A 15,392-nucleotide genomic window follows, 5' to 3' on the forward strand; every position below is an offset into this window, starting at 1 on the left:
TAGAATCGTTTTCTTTGTTTATTAATAGACCACAACAAAAGCACGTTTGGCTTCTAGGGCATTTTGATGAAAGAAAACCATTCAGCACCAACGCGATCGGAGGTGGGGCATTACTCTGTGATAACGTGCTAAGACTAGCAAGTCAATGTCCTCAGTGGTTGCATAGTAAATTAAAGGAGTCCACTCGGACGATGAAAGGTGAGACCCATCCGGTTACCCGGAAGTCAGCAGCAGATGCAGGTGCTCATTACTCTGATTCTGGAGATGAATCACTAGAGCCCTATAAGAAACCTGTGTCCAGGATAAGGACCACATCTCTGGTTTCAACCTCTGACACAGGAAGGTGAGCGCACCTCCACAGCTTATTGCAGACACAGCTCCTCAGTTCACCAAGGACCCTCCTTTCAGGGTTCACCCTGGAGCAAAGCCTGCACTTCATACAAAGGAACACTCCCAGAGAGCACCATGCTTTGACCTTCCAAGCGGTTGCCAAGCTACCTTCAGCACCAAAACATTATTTGAAGTTAAGCGCACACTAATCACCCATCACACCACCTCCTCTCCTGGAAGAGGTTGAACAGCCTAATGTTAGGCAGAGCACGATATATATTGCCTCAGTCAGTGTTCATAATCTTGTGTGGCCCTTCCACGGTCCCTTAATGTTCCACACAAATAAGAACATTCACATTTGAAGAGGCTATTTCAGAAGAACTAAGGGCTTACCATGAATCCAATAGTCATGCCTCCGCCACCAATATGTCCCCCGCCCCCCACATGATCTACTTTCAGACTTTGTCCAAAACCCTTCATCTGATCCATTCCCACCATATCCTTTAAAAGCTTCGCCACCAGATTACACCTTTGCATATCACTCTGTCAAAGGTAAATCAGCAGCACTATATGCAAAGAACAGATGTGTCTTCTGAATTTAAACTTTTTCCAAAACCTCTTTCCAATTCGCAAAACAGTGCTAAAGTGCTAATATGATCATTTTAATGACGCTTTTAAGACCAGTGCGATCACCCTCTGGTCAGAGAAGAAATCTAAAATACCACTACAGGACCCTCTCCTTATTCATGGGCATGTCCCACTAGACTTCCATGTAATGCACTTTAGTAACAGGAAAACAAATTACTTTATGTGCTGCTGCACTAGGGTGTATTGCCAACAGCATGGTGTTTATTACCATGTGCAACAGGGGTCAGTGGGACAAAATAATTAAACACCTCCATGACACCCACCAGAAGAGGGTTGCACAAATTGTCAGGACCAGCTTATTTCTTACGCAAACGTTTGTTGTGCATTAGATGCTGCCTCACTGTAAACCATCACCGGTATCCTGCTTATGGCCAGATAGGCCATTTATTCAACCAGCCATTTCCCCTGTGGACTGGGGCCTTGGATGCTGGTTTTGAAAGCCTGGGGACACTACTGGTGCTACTTTCACTTTCTTCAGCTTCCTGAGGTTTATTGTAGTAGGCACAGGGAGGCTTTGAGAAAAAGAAAGAGAGGGCGGGGAAGGTAGATAAATTAATTCAGGGAGGGAGAAGATAGACAAAGAGAGAATAAATTAATTGAAAGAGAGAGATTGCATTAGAAGACAAATGTAGCGAGGCTGGTTTGAGCATTTTTGCCTGGGCTGCTTTTGTTTTCCCAGTCCGGCCCAAATCCTGCTCTGCCTTCATGATCAGCTGATGGTCTCTAGTTTTCAGCCAGAACTACAGGGGCATCTCATTGGTTTGCCCCTTGACTGTAATCCTCTCTCGAACGAAGGATACCGACAATACAAAAGCTGTGGTTGTACTTCAGCACGAGCAGGATCAAAATTGGGTTTTGAAAGCCATAAGCACATGTGAGATAAAAGTGCTGTATTGCGGATTGGAAGAAGCACCTATTGCCACCCCCCTACTCCTGGGAAAAAAAGCCGTCATCCACAGCAGTGGTCTTCAAAAGATCATTAGCAATTCAAACAGGAGCAATGCAACAAAGCAGTTTCTGTGAGAAGTAACTCTACCAGGCCAAAGGTACCCAGGGCATAGACACCTCTGCCTCCAAACAGTGACGAACCATTTATTCCTCCAACCATTTAACACATCTCGGCATTTCTGATAGTCTGCTTGCCAATGGCTGAATAATACCTCACATTAGTAGGCCCTTTCCATCTTCACTCAAGGATAGTTCCTCAGGTTCCGCATCACCCTACCCAGTATACTATCAGGCCCATACAATACGACTCCCCAGCATTAATAGCATTGTTGTGCTAAAGTGAGGCATAACGTACCCATAGTGCCCTAGACACATTCTCCTTGTGAAGGGGAAGTCACTATGGCCTTTCTAGACTATATCCCTTTACCAGATATCTGCAGAGCTGCAACTTGGTGTACTATCCATCCTTTTTTTCTAAACATTGATGGAAATTCATGTTTACCAAGAAAAATAAATTGGACAAAAAATTTTAAAAAGCTATTTGTATGTGCTTGCAAACCCTGCGTTTTAGGGTTAGAGAGACTGCCTTTAGTATATGCAAAGCATAGGATATACAGATATATATGCTGAAAATGGAAAAAAGTTACTTACGTATAACAATCCATTTAAAGCTTGCAGTGCTGTAGAATCACATGCACCCTACCCACCTCCGCAGATGCTAGATAACATTATGTGATGCGTGCAATACTATTTCAGTTTTGCTTTACTCCAGTTCACAGGCATTATAAATCTACGTTCTTTCATAAGAGAAGAACACAATCCGAGGTGGAATTTGTGTACTGGTGCATTGTGAGCTTCAAGGGAAGGTATCATCATGAGTGAACCTGAAACTACTTATTTGAAGAAAAACATCTTGTGATGTTCCTAGCCCAATACTAGATGTCAGGAGTGTATAAAGTATGTGAATATACAGCACTATGAGCTGCGATCAGATTGTTATAGGCAAGTAACTTTTTCGTCATGTTAAGGTGGAACATTTTTCCAATAAATATTTCGGAAACAGCTATGGCATTTGACATTTTTCGACTTTTTGTGGACCAGACCAAAGACTCCCATTGATTCCGTTAAAGTAATGAACTGCATCCAACTTTTAAAGCTTTTAAAGTATTTAAATGTATGCGTACAAGAAGCCATTTCATGGTGGGTTTAATTTATTTTCCAGTCTATATATACCTTGATAAAATATTTTCAACAGCATTACCCATATAAACAGATTTTAATACCTTCAGCTATTACACTCCTCGAAAATGGACTACCCCTCTGCATCAAAGAAATACTACATTTATTGCAGATTTCACATTTATCGCAAATTCACCACAGCGCGTTACACAATTGGCTCATAAAATTGTTTCAGTACGAGTATAAGTTAATGTTTTTATTTCAGTCCTCTCATGGTCATCGCTCTATCCATCTAGCTTTCCTTATACCAAAGTTGTGGCTAGGGATTGGTGAATGTCCCTGAAATTGGTTCACCAATATTTCCAGGTCTACTAGGAAGGTTCAGGCTGACCAACGAATGTCTGTAAGACCATTTGAGCTTTCAAAACCCCATATATTTTTGCATGAGGATTTTTGAATCCATGAATGTTGGCTTCTTTTCTGTATTATGTTTGAGCTCCCCAGGTTACTGACAGTTTTTTTAAAAAAAATGTAAATCTCAGTGAGAAGATGGCAGCCTATCTCCAGGCCCCCAGCCTAATGTTGCATATTATTTTAAAACAAATAACCACCACAAACCGAGTAGGATCACCTTATGCTAGGCCTGTACCGAATAGATGGCTGACTGTTGCATTTTAATGTCAACACATACTTTTGTATTAAGCACAATTTGCCATTACCATGGCATTGCAATGCCTTTCGGTCATCCTCAGATTTACATTTTGCAAAGGTGTGTAGTCAGTCAATTAGCATGCCAGTCTTAATGTTAGGTATTTTAGGTGGGCAAGAGATATGTTACAAATTGCTTGCATGTTCCTCGTTTGGGTTGCTCATTGTGCAGCAAATGTTTGTGTTAGTAGAAGGTGGTATTGGGGTGTGTGTTCAGAGTTCTGCCTTAATATGTGGTGATAAATCCAAACCTGGGCACACGTAAAAGGGTATTTGTACCCAAGGTGTAGTTCAATTAAGGCAAATAACATAAGGGCTATCAATGTTCATCTAAGGTTCATAGGTTCTTTGTCTTTCTTAGCTCATAAATGAGCAAAAGAAAAACCAGTCAACACGTGTTTCGTCACTTATGTCAATTAGTCCTGCGACTTCCTCAGGGCTGGGAAGGATACAAAAGGAGTAATATAAACACAAAGTAGATTGAATAGATTATATTGGGGAATAAAATACTATTCGTTATGATGGTGACTACATAACTTAAAAGTGGAAACCCTAGATGTATCAACATTTCGCTTGCATAAAAAGTGTTACATCTGTTATGATAGTGACATAACACCTTAGAAGTGGAAACCCTAAACGTCCTAAATAAACCATATATGACCACAAGGCAATGCAAGTGACATGGTGAACACAGTGTCTGCCGTATATACAAAAATAGTGACTGATGTGGTTATCAAATGTCCTAGACAAAACAGTCTAGCTACCAAAAGAATTAAAATAAAGTAGTATAAAGACCTATTTGAGACAAAAGGTGGGGCCTGAAACTGGAGGGGGAAAGACACAGAAAAAAGTATAGTAAGAAGGAGTATTATGGATCAAATTAGGGTTCTGTTAGTCGAATAAGCGTGCGGATGCTACCTGAAGATGAAGGTACACCTTGTGTAAATCTGTAGAGAAAATGGATATAGTAGATACCATAAGGCGGCTACAAAAAACCCTACATTGGGACAGGCAGTTACAAATATGTAATGTCAAACTAAAGAAGAGCGCTTACCGCTCCGCCGGTGATAATTCCAACCCGGCTGGGTAAGGTTAACTTCACTTGATGTCGAAAATTCCATAATGGTCAATAGTGCTGAACGCTGCAAAATGTGGCATTACAGCATACTAGAAATTCGAAGTGATTGGGGCCAAATCTTACCACAGTAATGGTGGTCCAAATTCAAAAGGTGCCGTGAGTATCCAAAGGACGGAGGGTAATCCGTATTTCGAATGTAGATCTGTAAAGGAGATCTCACTTCAGTAATAATCGGTACAAGCGAAAGTACCTTAACATAAACCGGGGCTTGTATTGATCAATTGGACCGAAATAAAAGGTTCTTACCTACAGCGGCTGCGCTGTGGTTTTCTCACGGCATGGTACTGAAATTATCTGGAGTTAGTTCCGGGTATGGACATTTACAGGAACCCGCTAAGTGATTTATATACTACCCACGTGAACAGAGAACTAAAATGCTAACTCCATCTTCTGACCTGTTAGCGAACATTCATTAGTACTACTAGCTTTGAAGACAGTGAAAAGTGTAAGAATCGCTAGAATAAAGAAAGGAAATTAAAAACGTCTAAAGCGAATCAGAGAAATGGATATTTTTATGGTGAAAATTCACGAAGGCTAGAGCGGTTTCAGAGAGAGGACTTAAAACCTCTAATGTCATGTGTGTCTTTGCAAGGCAAATCTATATATTGTTTAATGTTGGAATATATGAGAAAATATATCAATTGGCCAGATGAAAATACAATTTGAAAAATGCCACGATTAAACGCCCATTATAATGGATGTGTTATTGCGTGGTTGTGGTAGTGATTTAGGGAGACATAGGGGGGTTATGCCTATCGATACTATCCATGATTTAGTATTGACAGATAAGTGTATCACGTATCACAAAATGACATCATGAAAGGGTAATCAAATCCTAGTTGAATATCACACAAGTAAAAGCCATGCAAGTTGGTTGGCCCTGAAAAACATTAGATCCAATAAAGTCACAAGCTATTATACAGGAATGTAGTCTGATGACATAAAGCAAAAAAAAGTATGTAAAGTGATAATAGTCACAAACATAAAGGTGCAATACGTCATTGTCAATCTTAAGTCAAAAGAGGAACATATTTTGGTTCAATATGTGTGGAGAAATATTGCTGGCCAATTTTGCATCTCGGGGTCACAGTTTAAACCGAGTTCCACCGTATGCAGGCGCATGATCCAAGTTGCCTCTGTACGTTTCAGTTCTCTGTTGCCTCCTCGCACACTTGGTTGGACTTCGTCGATTCCAAAGAAAGAGAAGCACTTATGTGTTCCTTGAGATGGACAGGTCACCGCGTGTAGTGCCACTGGATATCTTGCATCCTGTTGATGTAATGCTCTAACATGCTCGCTGATTCTGTCTTTGAGGCCGGATGGTACTTCCGACGTATTGTCTTTTGCATGCTCATTCAATGACGTACACCACAAATTTGGTGTTGCAGTTGATATTCTGTCTGATGTTGTATCCTTTTTGGTTGATACTAGTGAAATCACAAATTCCATGTTTGGCCCATCTGCAAACACCACAGCAACCACATTTATAAAAACCTATAGTGTGTTGAGTAAGCCATGTAGATTCATGTGCGGTGCGTGGAACCGTTGGGCTGAGTCTATTTCTGAGTGTTCTGCCTCTCCTAAAAGTGATCTGTGGGTAAGAGGTGATATAGTCGTTAAGAGATCTGTCAACCTGTAGGATTCCCCAATGTTTGGCGAGGCTCCTTCTAACTGTCTGGCTCAGACCATTAAAGTCCGTGATCAATCTCACCGGTTGGTTTTGTTGTTGTTTGGGAGTCTTGACTCGTAGGGTGTCTACTCTTTTTATACGGCTGATTCTATTCTCTGCTTTCTTGATGGTTTGTGGTGTGGAACCTCTCTTGATGAATCTATGTTTCAGTCTGTGGCGCATTTTAAGAAATCGGTCTCCTCTCTACAAATCCTTTTTGCCCTCATCAATTCACCATATGGTATGGCATGAATCTGGTGTGCAGGATGAGAGCTATTCGCATGTAGAATTGCGTTACATTAAGTTTCTTTACGAAACAGTCTACTGTGCAGTTTCTCTATCTTAACATATAGTTCCACATCCAGGAATGTAATTTTGGATGTGCTAGATTCTATGGTAAATTTGATGCCAACAGTTTTACCGTTCAAATGGGTATAGAACTCCTCCAATTTCTCTTGTGTGCCTGACCGCAATAACAGACAATCATCAATGTACCGACCACAAAAGATAATGGAGTCAATCCATGGTGCTCCCTTATCGCCTCAGATCCATTCTGCTTCAAGAGTGCCCATGAACAAATTTGCAAAGGACGGCGAGAATTTGGAACCCATGGCAACGCCCCTGATTTGTTTGTACAACCGTTTTTCAAACATGAAGAAATTGTTGTCTAGGATAAGGTTCATCATGGAGATGAGCATGCCTATGGTGCAAAAGTTGAGTCACTGCGTGTATGCCGAGATCTGGTTGTATGCTAGTGTACAGGGACACTACATTGAAGGTGACTAAGATCATCCCTGGTTGCCATTGTAGGTCTGCTAGAATGCTCAGGATGTGTTTGGTATCTTGGATAAAGGACGGCAGATTGCGTACCAAAGGTCCAAGGAAGAGATCCACATATTCTGCTATTCTTTCTGTAGGTCCTCCTAGCCCTGAAACGATGGGTCGGCCAGGAGGGAAAGGGAGATTCTTGTGTACCATGGGTAGGGTGTACAACCAAGGAAAGGTGGATCTGAATACCTTCATGTAACTACGTTTGTCCTCATCTATTAGACCAGCAGTGTGCCACTCTACCAAGAGTTTGTTGATTTTAAGGGTAAGTGACCCTGTTGGGTTATGTGTAAGTAATTCATAGCATGTGGTATCTTGAAGTTAGGTCAAAATCTCCTGATTATAGTCCTCACGATTCATAATCACTACATTGCCCCCTTTGTCCGCCTCTCTGATTAGGATGTCATTATTAGTGCTGAGCGCCTTAAGGGTCAGACGCTCGCCAAAGGCAAGATTATCTTTTTGTCTGTACTTAGTTTTAGTTCTCTTGTTTTCGTACTTGTCAATGTCTTCCAATACCCGCTTATGAAAGGTACCTATGGAATTGCCTCCTTGAAGAGTGGGTATCCATTTGGATTTAGATTTAAGGCCACTTGTTAAAGGGTAGTCAGTCTCTATATCCAGCTCTTGTGGGAGTAGTTCCATATCGTATGGTGGTTCTTCAACATCTGTGAGTGATAAAAGCAATTGTGTGGCTTGTACATCTTGATTAGTTAAGACATTCGAAGCACAGACACTGGAGATGTTCTTAGTGCTTTTATTCATTTTGTGGTTAAAAGAACATTTTTCTTTAATTTGAGACACCTGATGAATTTAAACAGGTAAATCTTAAGTCTGCAAATGACCCCTGGTTCGTATGGGTTAAAACCCAAACCTTTGCTAAGAAGTGAGATCATGTCTGGTGTAAGGGATTTGGAGGAAAGATTAACCACCTGTACTTCCCTTTCTTGTTCATCTATTTGTTCTTAACATCCCCTGACCTCAACCTCTTTTTGTACTCTTCTTTGTCCTGCTCTCTTGCCTCTGTGGGTCTTGTATCTTGACTTCCACGTGTAGGTTATGTTCTGTTCCCTTTCCTTATTCTTTGTACCTCCCTTAGAAAAGATTTGGTTTGTTCGGTACCTGTTGAGTTTTCTGCTTCACTTTCACTGGTAGGGGGGGCACTTAGCGAGGTGGAGCTAGAGGAGATGGACATAGTACCTAGTCTGGTGGATCTATCAGCCTGTTGACCGCTATGAACCAATTGGTCATATTTCCTTGCATACGTAAAAACTCTGCCTTCTTTGTAATCGAATTCGTCCTTTTTAAGTTGCCTAGCTTTCCTATTTTTCATTTCATTCTGATGTTTAAGTAGGATGTCATTAAGAATGACGTAATTCTTTTCAGTTGCCTCCTGCATATTGAGGTCTTTAATTTATTTTTCCAAAGTGGAAATTTCTATCTGAAGTCTAGTTATTTTGCGTTCAGCACTTTCCATTAGTATATTCATGAGAGTATTAGAATTCGCAGTTAAGGCCTCTTCCCATTTCTCTAGCAAGTCCTCATCCAGATCGTCATAAGTTGGGAAGATCGGAGCTCTTAGACCCCTTGGCACTTTGTTCAATCTTAAGTATTGTTTTAAGGTGGCTCCATCCCACTACTTAGAATTTTCTAGTTTCTTAAGTCTCTCTAGCTTGATGAATTTGTCCCTGAGTCCCTCTTTGTGTAAAGGGTTCCCACTTGTGGAAGCAGTGCTCGTTGCGATGCTGTCTTCCGCTACGTTTTCAAATAGTTTAATTATTCTTAGGTTGACTTATTGACACACTGAGGATAAACCCTGAGGTCTAATGTAGAAGTAAAACTTAAATAGCAGTTCAAAAGTAGGGCTAGTCTTTAACCCCTTTGCTGCTAGGGTTTGTGGATTCCCCTGAAGCTGACCCAGAAATTTGCCAAAATACAGCTACATTTTGTTTTTTTTGTGAAAAATGGCATAAAAGGGCCACAGATAAAAGCATCTGTTTTTTTCCCTGCAAATCGTATCAACAAAGGGGCTGTGGTGCTGAAATCACCATCTTCCCAGCTTTCAGGGACAAGCAGAGTTTTGTCAGAAAAACCATTTGTTACACACTTTTAGCATTTTTCTGGGACATAGCCTATTTTTGCTGTTATTTGTGCTTTCAAAGTCCTTCCAGTTAATGGTAGAAATGGGTATGGAAGCAATAATGGATCCTGGAAATCCATACATTTTAGAAACGAAGACAAAATTCTGAATTCACCAATGGGTCATATGTGTAGATCCTTCAAGGTTTCTTTATAGAAACTAACAGATGAATATAGGAAAAAGTGAAAATTAGTTGAACTTCTTCTAATTATGACAGCTGTTTGAAAGCAATATACCGTTACATCCGCTGGACCTTTCTGGTTGTAGGGATGTATAGGACTTGTAGGTTCACCAAGAACCCAACGAACCCAGAGCCAATAACTGAGCAACATCTTGCATTGGTTTTTTATTATGCACCGGGTATATAGCAATTAATATATACATGGAAAATCGGTATGAAAGACACCTATATATTTCTGAAATTGGAACAAAATATAGAGTTTAGAAACAGTAGATATTTGCACATTTCCGAAATTGTGAGTACCCATACTAGCATGAGAATTATAGGTCATTTTTCAAAATGACTTCTTTTTTACACATTGTCTTTCATTTGGAAGGCAGAAATGCATCGGAAGTCAATAGGGTAACACAGAACTGTAGAGCAACTGTTTTTACCTAAGTCTCCCGATAAAAATGGCACCTCACTTGTGTGGGTAGGCCTAGTGCCCGCGACAGGAAACGGCTCAAAACGCAAAAAACTGACCCTTTTTTTGCAAAGTGCCTAGCTGTAAGTTTTGAACCCTAGCTCTGCTGGCACCTAGGGAACCCTAGACACCCAGGAGAATCCAGGATTGGGTGACTTGTCTGGCTTTCATCAGGTTCAGTTACCCAGAATCCCTTGCAAACCTCAACATTTGTCAAAAAACACATTTTCCTCAAATTTATGTGGTGGAAAGTTCTGGAATCTGCGTGGATCCACAAAATTCTACCCACCCCGCATTCCCCAAAGTCTTCTGCGAAAAATGGTACCTCACTTGTGTGGGTAGGCCTAGTACCCACGACAGGAAACGGCCCATAACGCAACGTGGACACACCACATTTTCACAGAGAAAAGTGACCCTTTTTTTGCAAAGTGCCTAGCTGTAGATTTTGAACCCTAGCTCTGCCGGCACCTAGGGAAACCTAGCAAACCTATACATTTTTGAAAATGAGACACCCAGAGGAATCAAGGATGGGGTGACTTATCTGGCTCTCATCAGGTTCTGTTACCCAGAATCCCTTGCAAAGCTCAAAATTTGTAAAAGAAAAAAACAAAAAACACATTTTCCTCACATTTGTGGTCGAAAGTTCTGGAATCTGCGTGGATCCACAAAATTCCACCCACCCCGCATCCCCCAAAGTCTTCCGAAAAAAATTGTACCTCACTTGTGTGGGTAGGCACAGTGGTGTTGTGCAAGCACAGACACCTAAATCATACAAATATCTCCCCTCCACCCCCCGAACTCCTTTGTGCGCCGGTGAGGATGGTCTGGAGACGAGGGGGTGAAAGGTCAATATTTTTCTTTTCTGTGTCTATTGACACTCTAACTTGCTGATGCTGGCATTCTTCCGGTAAATGGGTCCTTTTAGCAAGGTGGTATTCCATGGAGGTTAATATTATTCCATTCATAGGAGATAACGTTTTTTGTATCTGAAAGGCTATCTTCCCCCCTCTGGGCTGTTTAGCTCATGATTGCCTTCAAGAAAGCAGCAGGCTATTGCCAAGGTTGTCAATGTGCGTAATGTTTTGTCATTGTAATCGCAGCCTACACTGTGAAACAGGCCATGCACATGCTGCCAAGCCACGCTAACGGCTGACGGGACATGGACAGCGGAAGTGCATAGGCCTTGAACTATAACCCTAATATCAAAGCATATTCTTCCTCGCTGCTAGCAATAGGGCAGTAACAGGGAGGCAGCCCCTTCTGTCTTGCATTCTGTATGGAAAGGCAGAGCCATGGAGGCTTGAGAGAATAGCTCTTGGCTCTGCCTTCTGCAAAAGTCAGTGACTGACACTTTATAGCTGGGGTGCGAACATTTACATAAAGTGTATTTTGGGTTTTGTAACTTTAGCACCTTAGATTATAATCCCTGCTGTAAGCGGCCTTTATTCAAATTGTGAAATACACCCTTTCTGCTGTGACAATTTTTTTAATAACTCAAGCGAAGTCAGTTGTCTTGTTCCCTATTATGTAAGCTTTTATTGGAACAACATTGTCTATTAAGCCATATTTGAGTGGTTGGTATACAGTGTGCATCCTTAACAATTTCAAATTGCTCTCAAATGTGGCAATTGTGGAAAAGGATGCACAGTGGAGAAAAGTAATTGCCTAGTGTCACACTGTTTCGTCAAGCTTGGAAGTTGGGATCGAAATTTGCATCTGCCTTGATGCAAATTGTATTACTTATCCAAAAGGCATTTCGGTTGTTTTATGCCTCCTATACATGACCAGCCCCGGAGATGGGAGTTTCATTTGCTGTAGAAAGACTAGAGATAACAGGCTGGCAGTGCACTGTGTGTCTGCAGAAAGTTCCAAAATGAATTTTCTATGTTTAGAGCGGTCTCCATCATCTCTCTGCATAAAGATAAGTCTTCACTGCCTCTTGAGTTTCCATCTTATCCTTTTTATTCTGCTTGGAAAGCTGATGCATTTAAAAAGCGGCTTGGTGCATTGTCAATAAATACTGCAGTGTAGGCATGTTGGTATTTGTATTTTTAGCCTTTCACTATTCATAGACTGATAGAAACCGTATTATTGGATTGCCTCAGCAGATCCAAAAGTTTGCCTATCCTCAGCGTATATCTGGTACCATGTGCAGCAATGATCTGTGTTAATGTGAGAATGGATGATTTAAACAGTAGGCATGAGCTGATTGAACCCTGGGGAACGCTGCAGTGTTTGAGGGAGTCATAGAGTCTCCATCTGGACCCTGGGAATGATGATTAAACAGAAATGAGGAAAACCACGTCAGGGCATGCTTCACATGTTTCGGCCTTTATCCATCCAGTTAAACAGCAGCTCAAAGCCCACAGTATCAAAGGAAGCCCAAAAAAATCAGAGGACCATGACAGCAGATCACCCCTCATCAAGTAGTTTCAGCAACTGCCACATGCTATTTAGTACAGCTGTCTCCATTCCCCCTGTGGATGGAATCTTGATTGGTTTTCAAAGAGGAGGGAATTTTCTTTCTTTCTATGGATTCCTAAATTGCCAACTGCCTTTTTCTCTATTATTTTAGCCAAAGATTGTATGGATGCGGTAGGTCTGTAATTTGCTTGAAGGCTAATATCTATTGTTTCAAAGAAATGTATAGCTAACTACCACCTGCTTCTAGGCATCAAGAAATATAACTTGGTGATAGAACATTTATAAGAGTATATGACCCTGGTTAATGTTCTCCTTAATAAAAGCAAGCAGGCACAACATCATGTATAGCTCCCAAAGGACCCAGTGTGGCTACCACATATGTAATGAATAATTTTTAGGTGTATAATATGGGCTCCTTACACCAAGAAAATTCAGAAAGTGGACCCCAGTCCTGGACTGCTAAGTCGTCTGCTGGGGGATGCCAGTATACACATTGCTATGTATATTATCTGACTCAGAATGTAGCAGCTGAATACAGACAAGCATCAATTGCGACCATTGATGTGCTAGACCACATATACGGCTGTGAAAGTTTGCCTATTATGGTGAAGTTTGAGTTCTCATGTGATGTGGGTGGTTGAAGTGTGCACTAGGCTAATGGTATTAGAAAGCTGCACGGCTTTAATTGTTTGCGTTTATGCACATTGAATGTGAAAAAGTACAAATACAAGAGAGATTCTAAACAAAAACGGTGGTAAACGTGTGCCAAACAAGAACCTAATCGTCCATAATTTGAGAAAGAACTGTTTAAGGTAGAAGCAAACATTCACTTTAAAAACCGCGCCCACTGTAGTTTTTCAGTAGGTTTTGATTAGAGGAAACATTTAAATGAAGGCATTATTATATCATGTCTCCAAATCTGTTCTCTCATTGTCGATTCTCTCTGCTTTGATCCCATCATCCTTTCTCCTCTTGCTCTACACAGAACGGTCCTCTACCCAGGGCCATCAGTTCTCATTCAACCACCCAGTAACCGCTCCGCTACCATCGTGCTGTAATGTTCCTAATATGCCTCTTACACAAAAGTACCAATGATAATGGCATTTTTGTAGATTATTGCCACATGGAACCGAGGTACTCCATGCTAATTGTTCTTGAATTGTTTAGGGGGAATGTGCCTTTGTCATCAGCACATTGATATAAATATTTATTATATCTTATTAGGTCCTCTGAGTTTTTGTTCAATGTTTTCTGTGCATATTTCGAGTGAGGTTCTTCCTGTTTTTCTTTGAATGTTTTGCTTGTTAATTCAGTTTGTCCATGGTTCTAAAGCAACAGCAATGAATATTTTTGTGACTACAGATCCTTTTTGCCCTGTTAAGACATTTTTTACAATACACCATAGTACTTTTATCTTCTGTTTTAATTTAATATTCTTGTTTCACTTTCTGTGTTTTTTCCAGGCTGGAGTTACGAAGTTGAAGAGAGGAGGACACCGAAACCAAAATCGAAGTCTTACGGAGCAAACTTTTCATGGAACAAAAGAACGAGGGTGTCCACAAAATAAATTGGCAGAGGCTATATGTATGTCTGACTGTGAATAAAGTCAGCTGTGCCGTATTTATAGACCCTGAATAATACAACTCTTAATCTCCTAATAAATATGACCTTTAAACTACAAATGCATCTTGTGATGTCTATTTAAAATGTTTTTGAAGTTGTGGATTGAACCTCTGACAGCTTTAGCTATATATAGAGGAGATTTGGGGTGTTCATTCCTCTAGGAAATTGCTGGGCTTAGAATCCAGTAACAGGAATGTGTGAAATCATATGTAAGATGAAAGATTGTGGCATTGCCTGACAGTAATTCCATGTCTTGTTCAGTTTGACAATCCTATTTGTGGTGTTAAAAAATATTTAAAGACAATGTAAGCAAGTACTGACTGCTTAGCCTTTCATTTTTTTTCTGTTGCATAACTTTCCCTAAGCGCCTGTTGTCTCATATAACCGCTTACAGAAAGTGTGAATGGGAACATATTTCTTTTGTGCGGTCTTGCTTAATACCAAACTGGATCTGATCCAAGGAATCGGAATCAAAGTCTTAAACAACAAATGATTGCTAAGCCTTTCTGGACACTCCTTAAAGGTGCAACCTAGTTTTCTTGAAGATGAGTTCAAGAGCATTTGATCGATACCAATTATATCATTTATACCACACCTCTGCGAGCTCCAATTGAGACTATGCGAGTATATTATTTACTACAAAAAGTTTTCTCCTCTTGATACCTTGCATACCGCAGTAAATTGTCCTTAATACCAAACCTAACCCTGGTTCAATCGTTGTTGCAACACTTATTGACAGTAGAACTGTAGTTCCACAGTAAAGAGGTGCATGTTGGCTTTAATAGGGAACAGTGCTATTTACTCACATTTCGTGTAGATTACTTAATCACTTCAAAAACAGATCCTGGCTTCTAAAATATGAGTGTCCTTTATGGCTAGGGCCATTGAGACACTGGATTTCTAGCCTGAAATATGTTCTTTGCAATGCTGCTAGGTCACTATTAATTTGGACTACTAATATATAAATACCATATTTGTCCTTGTTTGACAGCAGTGAAAATTAAACAGTAGTTATATGTCTGAGATGGTTCTGCAGAATTTTTCATAAGTTTAGTTTGATTTATTTGAATTTATATAGCGCTTTCATCTGAAGCTCAGATACACAAACTTATA

The 15,392-nt window shown here is 40.5% G+C and overlaps 1 protein-coding gene across 2 annotated transcripts in view; it reads left to right on the forward strand.

Moving 5' to 3' along the window:
- NDUFS4 (NADH:ubiquinone oxidoreductase subunit S4) overlaps positions 1–14,338 on the forward strand; it is a 331,978-nt gene extending 317,640 nt beyond the window's left edge. For both annotated transcript variants that reach the window (XM_085631262.1, XM_085631263.1), the window contains one exon: positions 14,120–14,338. In XM_085631262.1, the coding sequence (XP_085487388.1) occupies positions 14,120–14,223 (104 nt within the window). In that variant the 3' untranslated portion in view covers positions 14,224–14,338. The remainder of the gene's footprint in view (positions 1–14,119) is intronic.
- Positions 14,339–15,392: the final 1,054 nt, after the last annotated feature.

Source organism: Triturus cristatus, chromosome 2_1, assembly GCF_964204655.1.
Source record: "Triturus cristatus chromosome 2_1, aTriCri1.1, whole genome shotgun sequence".
In the NCBI taxonomy this organism is placed as follows: Eukaryota; Metazoa; Chordata; class Amphibia; order Caudata; family Salamandridae; genus Triturus; species Triturus cristatus.